At 41.1% G+C, this 22,013-nt stretch overlaps 2 protein-coding genes across 2 annotated transcripts; one reads left to right on the top strand and one right to left on the bottom strand.

Moving 5' to 3' along the window:
- Positions 1-3,923: 3,923 nt before the first annotated feature.
- Positions 3,924-4,730, bottom strand: LOC104088214 (serine/threonine-protein phosphatase 7 long form homolog). Its single transcript, XM_009592859.2, has one exon. The coding sequence runs from the start codon at positions 4,728-4,730 to the stop codon at positions 3,924-3,926; it is 807 nt and encodes a 268-aa protein (XP_009591154.2).
- Positions 4,731-6,768: 2,038 nt separating this feature from the next.
- LOC104088213 (haloacid dehalogenase-like hydrolase domain-containing protein Sgpp) lies at positions 6,769-21,849 on the top strand. Its single transcript, XM_009592858.4, has 5 exons — positions 6,769-7,059; positions 8,460-8,574; positions 20,826-20,977; positions 21,073-21,334; positions 21,415-21,849. Exons 1-5 carry the CDS (start codon positions 7,025-7,027, stop codon positions 21,604-21,606), a joined length of 756 nt encoding a protein of 251 aa, XP_009591153.1. The 5' UTR covers positions 6,769-7,024; the 3' UTR covers positions 21,607-21,849.
- The last annotated feature ends 164 nt before the right edge of the window (positions 21,850-22,013 follow it).

Genomic DNA, 22,013 nt, shown 5'->3' with positions numbered 1-22,013 from the left:
GCACGGAGACTTCGAGGTATATCTGTCAGCGTCCGCAGACTCCGGAGTCCCTATCTATCATTTTATGTTGCTTCCTTATATTTTATTTAGACCTTGATATATAGAGACATTGAGAATAATTTCTTAGAAGCTTGTGATTTATTTCTTCCGGGTTTTGGGAGTTGAAATTGTTTGAATTGTAGTTTATTTATTTTAGATATTTATTATTATTCCGCATTGTTAGGCTTACCTAGTTTTAGAGACTAGGTGCCATCACGACATCCTACGGAGGGAATTTGGGGTCGTGACAAGTTGGTATCAAAGCACTAGGTTCATAGGTGTAATGAGTCAGAAGCAGGTTTAGTAGAGTCTTGCGGATCGGTATGGAGACATCTGTACTTATCTTCGAGAGGCTATGGAAGTGTTAGGAAATATTCACTTCTCTGATTCCTTATCGTGCGCCTTTGTTGATTTCAAAGTTCTAAACAATTGTCTTTCTATTCTCTCACAGATGGTGAGGACACGCACAACTAGATCTGATGATCAGACACTCGCGCCCTCTGTTGGAGCCGCAAGAGGACGGGGTCGGGGCAGAGGCCGAGGAAGACCACGTGGTGCAGCCAGAGCACCTGCACGAACTGCTGCACCAGAGCCACCAGTAGCTCCAGTTGGAGAGCAGGCACCTGAGACGCCTGTTACTACTCCTGCACTTCAGGAGACTCTTGCCCAGTTTTTGAGCATGTTTGGCACTTTAGCTCAGGCAGGATTAATTCCACTTGCTCCTGCCACATCTCAGGATGGGGGAGGAGCGCAGACTCCCGCCACCTGTACTCCAGAGCCACGTGCCCAAGTTGACCATGCCCCAGAGGTTATACCAGTGCAACAAGTTGTCCCAGTTCGGCCTGATATTAGGACAACAGTTTCAGAGGGGGAGCAGCTCAGGCTCGAGAGGTATAAGAAGTACCACCCTCTCACTTTCAGCGGTTTAGCTTCAGAGGATGCTTAGGGTTTTCTGGAGGAATGTCACTGTATCCTTCGTACTATGGGTATTGTGGATTCCAGAGGGGTTTCTTTCACGGCATTCCAGTTTATAGGAGCAGCCTACCAGTGGTGGTGGGCATATAAGTTGGATAGTCCCGCTGAGGCATCTTTACTCACTTGGACTCAATTTTCGGATATGTTCTTAAGGGAGTATGTTCCTCAGAGTCTTAGGGATGCATGGGGCGCAGAGTTTGAGAAGTTGCACCAGGGTTCTATGACCGTGTCAGAGTATGCGGTCCGATTCAGTGATTTGGCTAGGCATGCACCAGCCTTAGTTGCTACTGTTCGAGAGCGGGTTCGCAGATTTATTGAGGGTCTTCACCCTAGTATCAGATATAGTATGGCCCGATAGCTAGAGATGGACATCACATACCAACAGGTGGTGTCAATTGCTAAAAGATTGGAAGGTATGCGGACTCGGGAAAGGGAAGAGAGGGAAGCTAAGAGACCCCGAGATTCTGGAACATATACTAATTCTCGTGCCCCAGTTGCAACCCATCATGGTAGAGGTTATGTGAGTCATCCTATTTGTTTAGCACTTCTAGCTTCCAGTGGTATTCCGACTACTCCCAGACCTCAGGTTCCATATTATGCACCACTAGTGTCTTCTGTACCTCCTGTACGGTGTGCTTTCAGCGGACAGTCTAGTCGATCAGGCCCGAGCCAGGCGCAACAGCCACATCCTCCGAGGTCTTTGTTTTTAGTGTGGTGACACTCGTCATATCATGAGGGATTTCCCCATACTTATGAAGGGTGCACCTCCACGAATTTCTCAGGCCCCACCTATTCCACAGGGTCCTCAGGCTTCTCAGGCCATGATTACTGCACCAGTTGTCACTCCACCTGCACATCCTACTAGAGGTGGAGGGCGGGCAGGTAGAGGTCGCCCTAGAGGGGGAGGCCAGGCCAAATATTATGCCTTTCCTGCTAGGACAGATGATGTTGCATCTGATTCTATTATCACAGGTATTATTCTGGTCTGTCATAGAGATGCATCAGTCTTATTTGATCCAGGCTCCACTTATTCTTATGTGTCATCTTATGTTGCCCCGTATTTGGGCATATCACGTGATTCCTTGAGTTCTTCTATTTATGTATCTACACCCGTGGGTGAATCTATTATTGTGGACCGTGTGTATCGGTCGTGTTTAATTGTTATCAGTGGTTTTGAGACCAGGGCTTATTTATTATTGCTCAGTATGGTGGATTTCGATATTATTTTGGGCATGGACTGGTTGTCGCCCTATCATGCTATTCTGGATTGTTATGCCAAGACGGTGACGTTGGCTATGCCAGGTCTACCGCGGCTAGAGTGGAGAGGTACCTCGGATCATGTTCATAGTAGGGTTGTTTCATTTCTTAAAGCTCAACGAATAGTTGAGAAGGGGTGTGATGCGTATTTGGCCTATGTGAGAGATGTTAGTATTGATACTCCTACTATGGAGTCAGTTCCTGTAGTGATGGATTTTCCTGATGTATTTCCAGCAGATCTTCCGAGTATGCTATCCGATAGGGATATTGACTTTGGAATTGATTTATTACCAGGAACTCAACCCATTTCTATTCCACCATATCGTATGGCCCCAGCAGAGTTGAAAGAATTAAAAGAACAGTTATAGGAGTTGCTTGATAAGGGTTTCATTCAGCCCAGTGTATCACCTTGGGGTGCTCCTGTCTTATTTGTGAAGAAGAAGGATGGTTCTATGCGGATGTGTATTGATTACCGCCAACTGAACAAGGCTACAGTGAAGAACAGGTATCCATTGCCACGCATTGATGATCTATTTGATCAGCTTCAGGGTGCCAGAGTGTTCTCTAAGATCGACTTATGTTCAGGCTATCATCAGTTGAAGATTCGGGAGCCAGATATCCCGAATACTGCTTTCAAGACTCGGTACAGTCATTACGAGTTCCTTGTGATGTTATTTGGGCTAACCAACGCCCCAGCAGCATTTATGCACTTAATGAATAGTGTATTTCAGCCCTATCTTGATTCTTTCATCATTGTGTTTATTGACGACATTCCGGTGTATTCCCGGAGTCGGGAAGATCATGAACATCACCTGAGGACTGTGCTTCAGACTTTGAGAGAAAAGAAGTTATATGCAAAATTTTCTAAGTGTGAATTCTGGCTTGATTCAGTGGGATTTTTGGGTCATATAATTTCATGCGAGGGGATCAAAGTAGATCCGAAGAAGATTGAAGCAGTGCAGAGTTGGTCTAGACCATCCTCAGTTACTGACATCCGGAGTTTCCTTGGTTTGGCATGGTATTATCGCCGATTTGTAAAGGGTTTCTCTTCTATTGCTGCATCTATGACCAAATTGACCCAGAAGGGTGCTCCGTTCAGGTGGACTGAGGAATGTGAGGAGAGCTTTCAAAAGCTCAAGACAGCTTTGACTACAGACCCAGTATTGGTATAACCTACAGGTACACGCTCCTGTGAGAAATGATCCATCTATCACATGCCATACTCACATGCCATGAAGTGCTTTAAACATACAGGTTCCGTGGTAACGAGATATGTTTATAAAGAATATAGTGTTGTTGCATACTTAAACACCTATAATGGACAGTTGCAGTGAGTGAGTGCTGAGTATTATTGGCCGCCGGAACAAATCCAACAAATTCATGCAATAGGGGAGATTATGTCGAGCCTTGACCTCATGTCCGTAGCCTCACTTATCAACCCACCTCCTAGTTAAAGGAAGAAACGGTGGAGGTGGTGCATCCGGAGCGATGGGTGGTAGAGGTGGCTGCAACTGCAGGAACCGCTCCCAGGCCCAAACCTAATATACAATGCGGACGTAAAATTTAAGGTATATTTTTACTATGTATGTTATAATCATGAAAATAATTGACTATGTTTTCACTTGCAGCAGCGGCAAAAATCCAGCAACGTCTCACTGGGTGCCCATGCTCGCCCGACATATCTGCCTATACAAGTAACCTAGAATAGTTGCACCCCAGCTGTAACCAGGTAAATCATCTAACCGCTCAAGATGATGAAGAAATCTCAAGCTGACTAGGTCTTCCAAAGTGTTTGGGAACAATGCCACACCAAACATAAGCAACATCAACAATCTCGTGTACCGGTCGATATGAAGATCCAGTGTATCATCTGTAATGTCCGCATCCATCGCCTCCAGATGCAGTCGGACTGGCGTCAACTGCAAACGACTATACCCACTAAATGTAGCCTCTTCCGTTGGCTGGAAACCGGTGAGCCGCTGCAACATCTCCAGGTACGACAATCCCGTATATTCTCTGAGAGCATGCGGGTAAGCTATAGGATGTCCATCAACCGGCAGCCCATACAGAACCTCCACGTTCTGAAGCGTGATAATAGCCTCGCCAATGGGTAAATAAAACGTGTGCGTCTCCGGTCGCCACCGCTCTATCAAAGCCGTGATCAATGACCAGTCCAACTGCAACCGGCCGATCTCTATGATCCTATAGAAACCCGTATCCAGAAGGCGTCTGACTATACAAGGATGGAGTAGGTGGGCGCTAAGAAAGTCCCACATATCGTCTACCCATCTAGCACGAAATGTCTGGGCCAAACACTGCCCCTCCCATATGTACGGAGACATATGCTCGGCCTGTAGCAATAGTAGCTCTAATGCTGCAGGTCCGGGATGCACAGACGGAACCTCTATGACGACTACTATAAATTGAACAATATTAATTAAAGTATTTTTCTTTTTCATTGCTTAACATTTTTAAATATATTGCAATATCTTTAATATTAAAATTTATTCGATATTTTTACTATATTGTTAATTAGGTTGATACATTTGATATTTTTATATGTTACTTTAATATTTTATATGTTAGTTTACTATTTATATGTTTGTTTATTATTTTATATGTTAGTTTATTATTTTATGTGTTAGTTTATTACTCACCTATTTTTGAACATAATAAAATTGAATAATTAATTTTCATAACTATACAAGATTTAATTATTAAATATTCATGTAACAATACTTAGTTTGACAAATATTGTTGTTTTCTAATGTTATTTTCTTACGTTTGTTGACTAGAATTCGAGAGAGTTTGTATTTGAACTATCAACTTTTTTCAGATATTTTTGGGTTTAACAAATAATTAAATAATTAATTTCAATAGCTACAAAGATACTACGCTAAAGGCACTACATTTTACTACGCTAAAAGGGCACTACATTACAAGTACGAGCACTACATTAAAATTACGGGCACAAGATACCACTACATGAAAATAAAATCACATATTCATATATGTATAACAATAACATCTAAATAAGATTAATTATTCCTAAAATAATAATTTATCTATTTTACTAATCTTTTAGCAAATAACTAATCTAAATCGGATAAAAATAACAAATTAATTTAATCACAAAACAATCATGAAAAAATATATACCAAAGTAAAAATTAACTAATTAACATTTTTAACAACTAATAGCAATTTCTCTATTTTACTAATTTTGTTATCACACTAATAATATAATCCAGATAAAAAATAACAAATTAATTAAATCGCAAAACAATCACGAAATAACATAGAACACAGTAAAAATAACTAATAGGTATTTTTTATACATGAGTTTTAACAAAAAATAAGTCGGAATACCTCGATTTAAATTTTTTGGAAAGTTGAATTTTGTGATTTGGAGTCGAACAAGCAACTCATTACGAGATAACGCCTTAGATACGATGTGGGACCGACAATCTACACTTTTTGTTGGACCGGTGGGCTCCACCCGAGTTTTGTTTCATTAAAAATGGAGGGGGGACCGCTGGTTTTGGCTCGTTTTTGGGGGGGAGGGGGGTTTCTGTTTTTGGGGAAGAAGATGGTATTTATGTAGGTATAGCACCCTTATTTACTGCACTATAATATAACGCGGTAAATACGGACGCTATACCTTCCCGCCCATTTAAGTTCAAATATAATGCGGTATTTCACCGCACTATACATATTATGGGTGGCCAGTTATTTTTCTCACATATTTTGATTCTTTGAGTCCAAAAAAATCATATTTTGGCTACGGACACCAATTAATTGATCAAACATCCTTCTACTTTTAGGTATCATTTAAAACCAATTACACTAGGCTCTAAGTTTGCCGACACGACATTAGCTAAAAAAAATTATTTATCTATCTTCATGTTCAAAAAATTTCTTCAATAAATGTGATTATTTGAATTTGCACATATGTGGACTACTTTATCAGATACTTGTTATTTTCTACCAATAAATATATTAGATAACTCTGCTATCAATAGACAATAGAGAATACCACGTAGAGTTAATTAATGTAAATGTATTTAAGTTGACTCGGACACTACATTATTAAAAAAAAATACTATCTTTGGAAGTTCCAGTTTACGTGAACCTATTTTCTTTTTGGTCTGTTCCAAAAAAAATGACCAAATTCTAAATTTGAAAATAATTTTGCTTAAACTTACAATTTTACCCTTAATGAGAAGCTTTTATAATCACACAAATACTCTGTGCCTCTTTTTGAATTGTTTATGACTACAAATTCTAAAAATCTTTATTTTTTCTTAAATTCCGTGCCCAATCAAACAGGTTCGGATCAATTAAAACTGAGTGAGGGTGCTTTTTGCTGCCACACAGGTACTGATTTTAGGTTACACGAAGTAGACACTTTGAAATTACAAGCAAAATTTGGTTGAAGTAAACGTGGCCATATATATACACGAAAAAAAAACAAAAAGAATTTTGTTTTAAAAAAAAAAGCATGAAATGTAACACGTGAAGTTAGGGAAAATGTTGTCAGAGATGAAAGGCCAACACTTTGTTACCTTTGCACTTTATGGAACGCTGGAGCTACACTATTCTGATTCTTTAGAAGATTCTCTTATTCCATCTCTTTCTTCTTCACTTCGTAAAGTCGCCACCTTTTTCTAATCCCTCAAGTTTTTAAAGCACACTTTTGTGGAAATCGGCATTTTTCTACACAACTCTCAGAATTGTTTGATACCCTTTTCAAGATGACTGCTCCTGCTGGGGAAAATTCTACAGAAAGGTGAGATTTTTAATCCTTTTTTTGCTTTTATTTGATGGGAAAATTTGAATTTTATCCAAGATTTGATCTGGGGTTTGAATTCTTGATGCATTTTTGTTGATTGGAATTTCTTCTTCTTTTTTCCCATGAATTTGCTTAAGCTCCCAATTTTTTTTAAATCCGTTTATCATCATATGACCATATGATCTAAGCTTCTTTTTTTTGATTACTCCATTTTTGCATGATTGAAACCATTGATCTCAATCTCAATGTGCGCCATTTGAAATTTCTGCATCTAATGATGATTTCCCTGCAATTATCATATTTACTTGGAAGTTTTGATTTGTTTGTATCTGATTGATGTAAAGGTAAAATGTAAAAAAAAATGTATCCTTTTGCTAAGCAGATCTATATCTTCCCTTCTCCACTGGTTTTCTTATTCTGTTTTCTTTAATCCAAAACTCAGTATTCTCACTAAGTTTTCGATTGGTCGATTGTGATTTTGGGCATCTTTAGCAATTTCTTCTTTCTGGTTCATAATATAAGGCTAATGACTTCTTTTTATCTTCATTTAGTTGAAATTTCTCTTATTTATATGATGTGAATTCTGTTTTCTCCTGGCTGGTATATGAGCTTCATAGTGACTATTGGACCTAGGCTTATTGCACGATTTGAGTTCTTTGCAATTTATTCTCATTTTTCTTCCCCTCGCTGAATTTAAGTTTGTATACTATATGAGTACATGTTTGGTCCAGAACATACTTAACCAAATTGATAACAGGATAGTTGAACTTAAGCTGGATCTTATGCTTAAAATGTTCCTGGTATAGCCCCTATTGAATAGAAATCGCATTGCTTAAAAACAAACCAACAGCAACTTAGTGTGCGTTTAACTTGATATTATCAGAATATGAACTTCATTATATAATTGAGATCTATGTTGCTCGGCTTCTCCAAAAATGTCGCTTGGTGCGTGTCGAATCCTCCAAAAGTAGTGTATTTCTACAGGATCTGACACGGGTGTGGCAACATTTTGGAGAGTCCGGGCAACATAGATTGAGATACTGTTATCATTAATGCTTTAATCCTTTTCATGATTTCTTGGCCCTCATAAACATGTTCAGGAAATGCCCATACTAATGTTTAATACTTCTTAAAGGTTGTGTTAGAGGTAGTCCAAGATAAGAATCAATGACTTCAGGATGGTGTGGTTTGTTGCGTATATTTACTTTTTTAAGACGCATCATCCTAACAAAAGGCAGTGGATGTCATTGCACCAAATGTTTTAAGTCTAGATTTGTCCATGGAATGTATAAAGCTTGCATTGATTAATGTTTGTTATTACACCGAGTTGTGTTTGGAGATTCTTTTGTGATTGCATCCAGAAAGCAAAGCTAAACTATTACATTTTCTCTTAGCAGTTCTTCGTCTCTAGCAAGACTTGCTCCCCTTCAAGCAGTACTATTTGACGTAGACGGGACTTTATGTGATTCAGATCCACTTCACTATTATGCCTTCCGTGAAATGCTTCTAGAGGTAACAACAATTAATCGCTTTTCTTTTAGAGAAAAAGCTTTTTTGTACCTTTGACTTGTGAAATGCTCCTTACCCCCCCCCCCCTCCCCGGGGACATATTTTGCACTCCCACCCGCGCAAGAAGCTTTATTTTTCCTGTTTATGCATAAGTTACTGATATTTGGGAAAATATCAATCATGTTTCTATAATTGCTGGCTGACGAGCGCAAAACCGGTGTATAAAATTTAGGCTTGATAGTCAAAGATAGTATAGTATTAAATCGTCTCCAGAGGGATTGGTTTAAATAATATTCGAATAAATCTTTAGCTTAACACTATTCAGGAAAATAAACCTTTGATTTTGAGTTATTACCGAACTAAGAATAAAAACTAAGATTATCGATTGCGAATAAATAATGGAAATTGAGTGACTAAGTTGCAACGATTGGGTCTCAAAGTGAGAAATAAGGGGTTTGACAAGATATGTGATCAACTATTATTATGGGCAACTCTGTGCTATGTTCACTATTAACTTCTATTGACTCTTTCGATTTTAACAAATGATTAGGCTATCTTAAGGATTCAAATTTTTCTTCCGAATGAATTAGAGTGCGCTAAACAACCTAATGATATGTACTGTGAAAATATGCATGAATACTTTGAATGAATGATCTTACGACTATTCTTCGAAATTGGGTCAATTGATAACTCCACAAGCTCTTTCGATTACCTATGAGAGTCGTGAAATCAACCCAAACAAGATAACACAATGCGAATTGCAGCAACACTTCTCTTTTGATTAAAGTAAAACCACAATTAACCTTGCAATTCAAATAGAAACTCGTTCAACGAATTCAGGCAACTAACAGAAAGCAAATTCAAAACAATAGTCAAATCACAATATCCGTCAATTACCCTAAGAAAGATTACTCCATATCGAAGAAGTTGTTCATCACAAGAGTATTAAGAGAATAAGAAAACATTACAATCCCCAAAATCAAACAAACTTTCGTATTGAATGATTCGGATAAAGTATTCAGAGTTTATGTTGTTTCCTTGCCTTCTTCTCTCCAAAAATTGCTCCAAAATCCGAGATACCTCATTTTGGGACGAGCTAGGCTTCATATAGATCAAAAGGATGCCTCCAAATTTACAAAAATAGGCATGACTAGAATTCTCGGAGACAGACGTGCGCGGCCGCGCACCTGGGAGTATGAACGTGCTCATGGCCGCGCACCTCTAGCAGACTTCTCTAGCACTTGCGTGCTCAGGTGCGCGTTTGGGGGTTGCTCGTGCGCGGCCGCGCACGAGAATTTCTTCTTGCTCAACTTGTTTTCCTCCCACTTAGTGCATTATTCGTCCATTGATCCCTTGTGCACTACCTACATTGAAAGGCAACATATTAGACCTAAATCAGACCAAATCTCTATCGAATCAACTAAATCAAAGACATAAAGCTGACATAAATATTAAGTCATTTTAAGCTCATCAAACACCCCCACACTTAGCTTTTGCTAGTCCCGAGCAAATCTAAAACGAAATTGCTCCTAACACTGCAACCACCTTAGACAAGTGGCCGGCCAAAATCAACTCGATACCATCCTGGGGTCACATTCAACCTCAACCCCGGTCATGACATTCCACTAGTGTTGTGGTCAAGCTGGCGCCAAATCCTCGATACACCTCACAAGAAAAAGACAATGCTCATTCACACACTAATTGCAAATAATAGCCTAGGAAAATACACAACAATCACTCGCCCTCACAAAGAAGTGAATCATGCTTTCAAGAGTACCATAAGCTTGGCTATCGTGTAACTCTCCACTAATGTTGGAACAATCTCGTCTAGATCATGTAGTACTTTGCATTTGGTTGTAACATAGGCTATGAGACGAGTTGGATATAATCTGTATAAGAGTATCTATACCTCCCTAAGCACTTTAATACCTACAACACTATACGTGACCTACACCCTTTTCAATTATAACTACCCTAAACTTCCAATTCAGAATAACACCCAGTTCTCATTTCTTTAAGCACAACATACAAGGACTTTACATCAGCAAGGGAATGTTCACTTTTATTTCCTTACTCAACGTGAGCATATCTTTTTTTTTCTTTTTATTTTTTTCTATTTTATTTTCCATTTCACAATCCCCTGCTCTCGTACCTCACATACATTCATGATGGTGCACCTTTTTCTACTTATCATTGGTTCCACTTAAAACCAACCCCCACCCCCACACTTATGTATCTTCATCTTTTAGCATCACACACAAGGCATTCAAGTGCTTAGGGACAGCTACAGGCTCAAGTTGTAATGTGGTTGCCAAAGAAAAAGGAAATTAGGCTCAACTGGGTTAACTAGGGATAACTTATCAGTTCTCAGGAGGATTCAAAGCAATAGAAGAAAAAGGCTATCAAAGAAAGCCTACGGTCATCTCCAAACTCAACTATTACTTATGATTTCGCCTTGAGCCACAACCAAGCCAAGTTCTAGACCCTGTCAGGCATGATCACTAAGCAAACATTCCCCTCACCACACATAGCATTTTGGATAGGCACACAATTCAGACCGCAGTCGCCAATGGTCTCTCTGACTTACAAGGGCAGGATCATGCATCCCACCAGTCAAGCACAATCAACTTTGCCAACCACAAGCAACTTTTTCAAAAACTTATCTAAAATAAAGAAATAACAAAAAATCTACTCTAAAAGGTGTCAGGTTCAAAATATTACGACCATGGTAAAGAACCAAACAAGAAACCCATGGAAGTACAAGTGAAGAAGTTATCCTAAAAAAAAATAAGAAAATATATTTGGAATTTTTTATTTTTGTGGTTTTTTCTTCTTTTTTTTCCCCAATAAGGAAGCAATTTAAACGGCGCCATTTACAATACCCCCACCCCCAACTTAACTAGTGGCATGTCCTCATGTCACAAAATTAAAATGCAAACGTGAAAGAAAACTCCCCTGAGTGGGTCAATCTGTGTCAGAGACGGTGCCGGAGTCCAGGTGACAAGCCCGGCCAAGTGCAAGCAGCCATGCCATGATCTTCTTCTCGGACTTGGCATTTTGCCTAGCAAGTGGGGAGTGGGTCAATCCGTGTCGGAGACGGTGCCGGGGTTCAGGTGACAAGCCCGATCAAGTGCAAGCAGCCATGCCATGATCTTTTTCTCGGACTTGGCATTTTGCCTAGCAAGTGAGTTCACTCGAGTACCCAAATCAGTGACAGAAGTGCGCATCCCCGCCATCTCCTGTTCCAAGGCAACCATTCTTGTTTCCCATACACCGCTGGAAGGTTCTCCAATACCCCGCTTATGCAGGGTAGTAGTATCAACATCCTCTCCATGCACCTCTCTTTCCTCTACGGGCGTATCAGACTCCTCACTCTCAACCTCAGCAGCCACAACAGGTTCCTTCCCAACGACAACTTTATCACGAATTTTTTTTCTCGCTTGACCTTTCCGTCCATAGCCTTGTTTTCTGGTACCCGTGTCTCACGGCACAACCAAGTGACTAACGATGAGAAAAAGAACCCATACCTCTGCACCGGACATCAAATTGTCATCTCGTCTTGAATGACCTTAGCCACATCAAAGTCGTGGCCAGTGACAAAACACCAAATCAAAGCAGCCCAGGGACCATTCACCTCAGTTGTGTTGCCGGAAGACATTAGGTGGTTATTAATGATGTATAACCAACACTTCCCCTCAAAAGTGAGTGCAGTTGAGTGAAATTTGTGGCCTCTGATTAACCATACCACCTCCTTCCCGGGCACACAAATGGTCTCAAAGAACATGGTCCACGTGTATGGTTCCTTGTTGTGCAACAAAAAGTAATGGTTGTATCAAGATGGTCCACGTACGCCGACAGGTGATAGGCCCTTTGGATAGCCTCCTTGGAAAAGTCCATATTTTTCTTCCGGACTGTACACACATAGTCCTCATGTTCCGGGCAATTCGCGTAGAATTCCCTAACAACCCTTAAATTTGCCTCGTCAGGTTTTTCGAAGAACACCCCAATTTCTCGCCGGACCAATTCCTCATGAACATTGTAACACTCATTGAGGAGACACCCGATGTCGATTCCTCTTACAGGTATGGGTTTTTGTCCGCCTTGCTATTAAACCATTCTTGGGCCTCCCAGGATACGAACTTGTTTTGATCATATGGGCGAGAGGATGCAGAAGCTCCCGACCTGAACGTGCCCACATTTTTAGCTCGGGACGTGCCTGCTTGCCTACCGGTGGAGGCACTTGGGGTTTTTCTTTTCTTGGAAGTGACCATTTGCACCTGAAACAACCCGACAAATATCAGCAATTAGACCACTCTTCGGACCAAGAAGATACACTCTTCTGGCCATGGGAAGGATCCATCCCACAATCATTAGAATATACCCCCATTATCAGTTCACCCAAATTAAGTACATGGATTATTATCGGGTGAGCAACAAAATCTAGAATACACCGCATAACCTCATTGTGGCATTTACACAAACACCTAACATGCAAAGCTGCTCCTATTCCACATAAATCAATTTCAGCCCTAGATGAACTACATACACAACAAGTCAACTACCTAGCAGCCATACTCTCAGCACCCATGGTGAAACCCAGTCTTTAACCCCATAAGAAAAAGAAAAAAAACGAAAAAAAAGAACAAAAGAAAAAGAAAAAAAAACATGGAAAAAGGAAGTTACATACCTGAGGGGTCAATTGATGGAAACACACTTGAGGAGGGGGGAAAGATAGAGTAAGGGAGTGGGGTGGTGTGTGTGGTTAGTCGCGGAGAGAGAGAGGGATTGGGGACGGTTTAGGGTTTGGTTTAGTGAGAGATGAGAGAAAAGAGGGAAAGATTAGAAGGGGGTTTAGAGGGAGGGGGGCTGAAATCCGGATGTTAAACAAAAAAGGGTCGGGTACTTACCTGTGCGCGGTCGGGTCCACTCGTGCGCGGCCGTGCACACATGCCAGACTTTTGTTACACATGCACGGCCTAATGCGCGGTCAACCCTCCTCGTAAGCGGCTGCGCACCTCCAGGCTTGGTGACGCCGTATTCTGCGCGATCATATGCGCGGTACACCCCTCCAGGTGCGCGGTCGCGCACCTATACACGCACAAATGGCCTTTTTAAAGCCTCAACTCCGCCCTTCCACAATATATACTTTCCTGCAACCACCAAATCATAATGTACACTAAATTTTACGTAGTCTAAGCTACAACAAAAAATAAAAGAGAAAAATCAAGCTAGTAGAGGAGTTAGAGGTAGTTCTGAGTTATAGTCGTCAACTTGACTCAACCGGGCATCCTCAACTGATTATGATGCTCGAGGATTGCTGAGCAAATCCTCCAGCAAGATATGGTTTTAACCTGTGCCCATTCACTTTGAAACTCTTCGTTCCTTCCATGTTCTGGACCTCAATCGCCCTATATGGTGATACATGTTTCACCACATACGGTCCCGTCCATGTAGACTTAAATTTTTCGGGGAACAATCTGAGTCTACTATTGTATAGCAAGACCTTTTTCCCTTCATGAAATTCTTTCTGTTTAATTAAACGGTCATGCCATTTCTTCGTCTTTTCTTTAAAAATTCGCACATTCTCATACGCGTCCAATTTGAATTCCTCCAGCATACTCACCTGTGACATTCTGTGCTCATCTGCAAGACTAAGATCAAAATTAAGCAATTTAATTGCCCAATAAGCCTTATGCTCTATCTCCACAGGTAAGTGACATGTCTTTCCATATACCAACTTGAAGAATGAAGTCCCTATGATTGTTTTGAACGCTGTTCTATATGCCCATAGAGCTTCATCTAACTTTACTGACCAATCTTTTCTGGAAGCACTAACCGTTTTTTCTAGAATTCTTCTGAGTTCACGATTAGCTACTTCTACTTGCCCACTAGTTTGTGCATGGTATGGGGTTCCTGTTTTATGAGTTACCACATATTTAGACAGCAGTGTGGCAAACTGTTTATTAACAAAATGTGACCCATTGTCATTGATGATGACTCGGGGAGTTCCAAAACGGGTAAAAATATTCTTCCGAAGAAATTCACATACTACCCGAGCATCGTTTGTCCTAGTGGGGATTGCCTCGACCCACTTGGAGACGTAGTCAACGACCACTAGGATATACTCATAGGAATGGGATGATGGGAAGGGACCCATGAAGTCGATGCCCCAGACATCGAAGATTTCACATACCAAAATGGAATTCAGGGGCATCTCATCCCTCTTACTAATGTTACCTGTCTGTTGGCACTTGTCACATGCAGCCACGTAGGATCTTGCGTCCTTGTACAGGGACGGGCAGTAAAAACTGGCTTCCATGACCTTCGTTGCTATCCTATTTCCTCTATAGTGTCCCCCAGCTGCTCCATCATTACAATGGGACAATATACTTCCCATTTCCTCTTCTGGTACGCATCTCCGAATCATGCCATCTGCACATAATTTAAACAAAAAGGGGCCATTCCAAGGGTAGCTTTTTACCTCGCTTTGCAGCTTTCTCTTCTGGTCGGAGGTCAAGTGATGTGGTAGCCATGGCTATGTCAGCATACCATGGCGGTCTATCAGAGACGGCTGCAATGGATAAAATCTGCTCATCCGGGAACTCTTCCCGTATTTCCACCGCTTCAACAAGTGGTTTCTCCAATCGCGACAGGTGGTCAACCACTTGATTTTCTGTGCCCTTCCTATCTTTGATTTCAAGATCAAACTCTTGCAGCAATAATACCCACCGCATCAGACGCGGTTTGACTATTTCTTGCTCAACAAATATTTCAGTGCCGAGTGAACAGTATGTACTATGACCTTGCTTCCCACTAGATAGGATCTGAACTTGTCGAAAGCAAAGATCACTGCAAAGAACTCCTTCTCCGTGGTAGCATAGTTCACTTGAGCATCATTCAAAGTCCGGTTTGCATAGTAAATGGGTCTGAATATTTTATCTTTTCTCAGCCCTAGCACTTCTCCCACTACCACATCACTGGCATCGCACATGATCTCAAAGGGTTCGCTCCAGTCGGGAGTCACCATTATGGGGGTACTCACTAGCTTTTCCTTGATTAACTCGAATGATCTGAGGCACTCTTCATCAAACACAAACTTCACATCCTTGGCAAGTAATGCTGTTAAGAGCTTGGTGATGCTGGATAAATTCTTGATGAACCTTCTATAAAATCCTGCATGCCCCATAAAGCTTCTGATGCTCTTCACTAAAGTTGGTGGAGGGAGCTTAGCGATCACATCTACCTTAGCTCTGTCGACCTCAATACCTTCAGCTGTGACTTTGTGGCCCAAGACTATCTCCTCCTTAACTATGAAGTGACACTTTTCCCTGTTGAGTAGTAGGTGAGTGTCTTCACATCGTTTTAGTACAAGTTCTAGATTCCTCAAACAACCCTTGAAGTCATCCCCAAAGAGAGTAAAGTCATCCATGAACACCTCCAGACACTTCCCATTCAAATTTTAAAAGATTGACATCATGCACCTCTGAAAAATAGCTGGTGCATTGCAAAGTCTGAAAGGCATTCTCCGGTATGCAAAGATTCCGGAAGGGCAGGTAAATGTGGTTTTTTCAACATCTTCAGAAGCAATGGGTATTTGATTGTACCCTGAATAACCATCTAAAAAGCAGTAATATCCACGCCCTGCCACCTTCTTCAACATCTGATCAATGAAGGGAAGAGGGAAGTGATCTTTCCTCGTTGCATCGTTCAACCTTCAGTAGTCTATGTACATCCTCCAACCAGTGATAGTTATGGTAGGAATTAGCTCATTGTCCTCGTTTTTCACCACCGTCATGCCCCCTTTTTTCGGCACAACCTATACGGGGCTGATCCATTGGCTGCCGGAGATGGAAAATTGTTATACCTGCATCCAGCAGTTTGAGTATCTGTTTCTGTACTACCTCCTTTAGGTTTTTATTCAATTTGCGTTGGGGCTGCACTACCGGTTTGCTCCCTTCTTCTAACAAGATCTTGTGCAAGCAGATTGTAGGGTTGCTTCCCTGAATATCGGCTATGCTCCAGCCAATTGCTTTTTTATGCTTCCGTAGTAACTCCACTAGCATGTGTTCCTGTTCACCTGTCAAATCAGCAGAAACAATCACAGGAAAATTGTTAGTCTCCAAAAAAAACATATTTTAAATGTGTTTGGAGTACTTTCAATTCCAGCTTTGGCTTGATCTTTTCTTTCTCAAATTCCTCTTCGTCTACCACTTGGTTTTCATCTTCCAGTGCCTCAGCTTCTTCTTGATTTCAGGGTCTTCATCCTCTGCTGTACTCGATTGACTAATGCATCTTTCCAATGAATCACCTACCAGCTTGTCCAGCTTGTGTTGTTCAGCTAACTCTCCTACCACATCCAGTTTGAAACAAACATAGGCAGATGCCTTATTACACGGGTATTTCATCATTCTCTTCATTTGAAACACCACTTTTTCGTTTCCCACTCGTAGCATGAGTTGACCCTCGTATATGTTAAGAATAGCCCGATCAGTGCAAAAGAATGGTCTCCCCAAGATTAGAGGTACCTCCTTATTCACTTCCATGTTTACTACAATGAAGTCTACCGGGAAGACAAACTTGTCCACCCTCACCAGAATGTCCTCGATTATGCCCTCTGGTATGATAGTGGTCTGATCAGCCAGTTGCAAAGATACCGGCACATATTTGATCACTCCTAGTCCTCCTTCCAATTTTTTGAAAACCGATAATGGTATCAAGTTAATGAATGTACCTGAGTCACAAAAGGCCTTGTCAAAATTTTCACTCCCCAACGAGCAGGGTATAGTGAAGCTGCCAGGATCCCCATATTTTTGAGAAATTTTATTCTGTAGGATGGTACTACAGTGTGCATTGAGTTTGACCACTTTTGTTTCCTCGAGCTTCCTTTTACTTGACAGGATTTCCTTCAAGAATTTGGCATAGGCAGGCATCTGGGTGAGCACCTCGGTGAACGGGATGTTTACATACAACTGTTTCAATATCTCCAAGAATTTTCCAAAGCATTCATCTAATTTCTCTCGCTTCATCTTTTGAGGAAAAGGTAACACCGGCATGTGCTTGCTTTCTTCAACTTCACTGTTTGACTTCTGCTTAACAACCTGCTTGCTATTGATGTTCTACGTAGCCACAGACTCATCAATTTTTCTGCTCTTCTGCTGTTTTGGCTGATTTGATCACCCTTTCAACCCTTGGTTTTGCAATAGGATTTGCTAATGTTTTTTCACTCCTCAGAGACACGACCTTGATCGTCTCTTTTGGATTCTTCTCAGTGTCGGAAGGCAGAGTCCCCGGAGCCCTTTCTGATAATAATGATACAATCTGCCCCATTTGTCTTTCTAGATTCCGGATGGCTGTGCCTTGCTCCCATATAGCTGTTCCCTGAACCTCAAGCTTCTCATATGATTTGTTTATGAATGCCTTAATTAGATCTTCTAAACTTGAGTTGTTGGGCCATGGAGGCTGGTAATGTTGCCTTTGTTGGTTTTGGAAGCCATGAGGTCCTTGCACAGGTGCTCTGGGATTTTGCTGCTGCCATGAGTTCAAGCTACCACTTGAAGAACTCCGTGAGAACCCCGGATGTCTCTGTCCCTCAGAATTGAAATTGTTACCTCCTTGGTAGTTGCCTCTATTGAAATTCCCCAATGCTTTAACTTCCTCTTCTGCAGTGGAGGTTTGACACTCATGAGTCGGGTGTCCCATCCCACAGATGTCACATCCCAATTGTGGTTGATTTTGCACCTGGGCTATTGTCAATTGCTTGATGTCCTTAGCCATAGTTGCAATTTGGGCCTGCATTGCTACAGAGGTTCTACTTGGTGCACCCCCGCTTATCTTCTTCGATCACCTTGGTCAATAGACCATTGTTCTGCGCTTCAGATAGTTCATTCAGGAGTGTAACAATCTCTTCTGGAGTTTTCTTCATCAGAGGGCCTGCAACCGCACTATTCAACAATCTCCTTGATGAAGGATTTAACCCGTCCCAGAAATCTTCCATTGCTCCATTCCGTTATGAGGGCATCTCCGCAACAGCTCCTCAAACCTTTCCCATGCCTCGAACACTGTCTCCCTTCTCCTTGGCTGAAATTGTGAATCTCCTTTCTCATCATTCCGAATTGTGAATCTCCTTTCTCATCCTTCCGGTCTTAGCAGCAGAGAAATATTTTTCTAAGAACTTGGTAGTCATCTCCTCCCACGTACGGATTGACCCTGTGGGTGAACTCCTTAAACACTGCTTTGCATTATCCTTAAGTGAGAAAAGGAATGCTCTGAGGTAGATGGCATCATGTGATGCTCCATTATAGCGGAATGTATTCATGATTTCATTGAAGTCCATCAGATGGTTGTTGGGATCTTCATGCCTCTGAATATGCAGTTGTTCTGAATGGTCTGGATGACTCCCTGCTTGAGTTCAAAATTGTTAGCGTCAATGGGTGGGGCCTCACACTGGATTGCCGCTGGTAGTAGACCGGTCTGGCGTAATCTCCTAGAGACCTCCCAGGCCTGGGAGCTGCATTTTCAAACGCATCTTCGACCAGAGTTCGGTTAAGATTGAATCTTCAACCCTCTTCAACTGTTTCATCAGCAACTCTAAGGGCTGCTTCAGTTGCTAACCGTGCAGCCTGTTGTTGGGCTGCCTCTCTTGCAGCTAAGTCCACTTCCTTTTCGTTGTTCACCATTGTATTTTGAGTCGAAATCTGACCCAAAAATGATCCACTCGATTCTTTCTTCCTTCTCAACTGTCGCAGGTGCTTGTCTTGTCTAATTCTGGATTGTATGGCACCAATTCCTTGGAGGAGGATCGAGTCATACACCACTGAACTTAACCTGTTGCCTGCACACAAACAAGAAGAGCGTAAAAAAAGAAAAGAAAATAAAATTGTTCCTGAATTAGCACCGAAAATTATTTTAAACACTATTAATCGCCAATCCCCAACAACGGCGCCAAAATTTGACGAGCGCAAAATCGGTGTATAAACCTTAGGCTCGCTAGTCAAAGATAATATAGTATTAAATCGTCTCCACAGGGATTGGTTTAAATAATGTTCGAATAAATCTTCAGCTTAACACTAGTCATGAAAATAAACCTTTGATTTTGAGTTATTACCGAAATAAGAATAAAAACTAAGATTATCGATTGCGAATAAATAATGGAAATTGAGAGACTAAGTAGCAATGATTGAGTATCAAAGTGAGAAATAAGGGCTTTGACAAGATATGTGATCAACTATTATTATGGGCAACTCTGTGCTATGTTCACTCTTAAGTTCTATTGACTCTTTCTTCAACAGATGATTAGGCTATCTAAAGGATTCAAATTCTTCTTCCGAATGAATTAGAGTTTGCTATACAACCTAATAATATGTGATGTGAAAATATGCAAGAATACTTTGAATGAATAATTTTACGAAGAACGTCTTTTGACTTTTCTTCGAAATTGGGTCAACTGATAACTCCACAAGCTCTTTCGATTACCTATGAGAGTCGTGAAATCAACCCAAATAAGATAACGCAATGCGAATTGCAGCAACACTTCTCTTTCGATTAAGTAAAACCAACAATTAACTTCTCAATTCAAATAGAGACTCGTTCAACGAATTCAGGCAACTAACAGAAAGCAAACCCAAAACAATAGTCAAATCACAATATCCGTCAATTACCCTAAGAAAGATTACTCCATATTGGAGAAGTTGTTCATCTCAAGAGTATTAAGAGAACAAGAAAATATTACAATCCCCAAAATCAAACAAACTTTCGTATTGAATGATTCGGATGAAGTATTCAGAGTCTATGTTGTTTCCTTGCCTTCTTCTCTTCAAAAATTGCTCCAAAATCCGAGATACCTTGTTTTGGGACGAGCTAGGCTTCATATAGGTCAAAAGGCTGCCTCCAAATTTACAAAAATAGGCCTGACTAGAATTCTCGGAGACGGACGTGCGCGGACGCGCACCTGGGAGTATGACAGCGCTCATGGTCGCGCACCTCTGGTAGACTTCTGTGGCACTTGCGCGCTCAGGTGCGCGTTTGGGGGTTGCTCGTGCGTGGCCGCGCACGAGAATTTCTTCTTGCTCAACTTGTTTTCCTCCCACTTAGTGCACTATTCGTCCATTGATCCCCTGTGCACCACCTGCACTGAAGGGCAACATATTAGACCGAAATCAGACCAAATCTCTATCGAATCAACCAAATCAAAGACACAAAGCAAACATAAATATTAAGTAATTTTAAGCTCATCACTGGCGATTTTGGTTCTGCAGATAGGCTACAATGGTGGTGTGCCGGTTGATGAGGACTGGTTTGTCAAAACTATTGCTGGCAAACACAATGACAACATTGCTGCTGCCCTTTTCCCTGATGATCTGGAAAGGGGTCTTAAATTCTGTGACGAGAAGGAAGCTATGTTTAGAAGGTTCGTAACTCTACTTACGCTACTTGTGTATTTCAATTGACCTTGTGCTACTCTTCCTCCAGTCTCATAGGCAAGCTGTTTTGGTTACAATATAGGTTGGTGAAAGAACAGTTGAAACCAATAGATGGCCTGTACAAGGTGAAGAAGTGGATTGAGGATCGTGGGCTGAAACGGGCTGCAGTTACCAATGCGCCTAGACTGAACGGTGAACTGATAATAGAAATACTTGGCCTAAAGGATTTCTTTGATGTGGTTATTATTGGAAGTGAGTGTGAGCGTGCAAAACCATTTCCCGACCCTTATTTGAAGGCCCTTGAACTGCTGAAGGTGTCAAAGGATCACACATTCATATTTGAGGTCTGATTTCTTTGTCGACCACATTCTTCATTTTCTTATCCTCACGCCATTAAAACTCATAATCTTTCTTCGATTGTTAGGATTCTGTTTCAGGAATAAAAGCTGGGGTGGCAGCTGGGATGCCTGTTGTTGGATTGGCAACCCGAAATCCACCTCACTTGCTTATGGAAGCAAAGCCTGCTTTTCTTATCAAAGATTATGAAGATCCGAAACTATGGGCAGATCTTGAGGAGATCGACAAAAAGTCAGGTGCTGGAACAACCACAGTCTGAGACATACGCATACTGGTGAAAGATCTGATGTTGTTGACGTAGATGTCTACAGAGTTTATTGGATATGATTTATTGAAGCTTTGGATTTCTTGTCATAATAAACAAAGAGGGAAACAATATTACTATTATTTTCGTTCATAAAATCATTTGTGCTGGGTCCTACCATTGATATTGATTTAAGAGTATATGAAAACCGAATATGGTGGCTGTTCATTGGCCTAATAACTTGTCAATTTTTTACCAGGTTGGTATTGTCACATTTTCATATGTTTAGGTTAACCCGGTTCCATATGTAGGCTTATCACAGTAAATTATTCCTACAGTGGTCGACCTACTGCAACCCTGTATGATTAGGCCGTCGTATGTTTTGTGAGATAATGTTGTAAATATAGCTAAAACATTCCATG

The sequence above is a fragment of the Nicotiana tomentosiformis genome, chromosome 8 (genome assembly GCF_000390325.3).
Source record: "Nicotiana tomentosiformis chromosome 8, ASM39032v3, whole genome shotgun sequence".
NCBI classification, from domain to species: domain Eukaryota; kingdom Viridiplantae; phylum Streptophyta; class Magnoliopsida; order Solanales; family Solanaceae; genus Nicotiana; species Nicotiana tomentosiformis.
The sequence above is the reverse complement of the archived record's forward strand: the minus strand, read 5'-3'. Positions and strand labels throughout refer to the sequence as shown.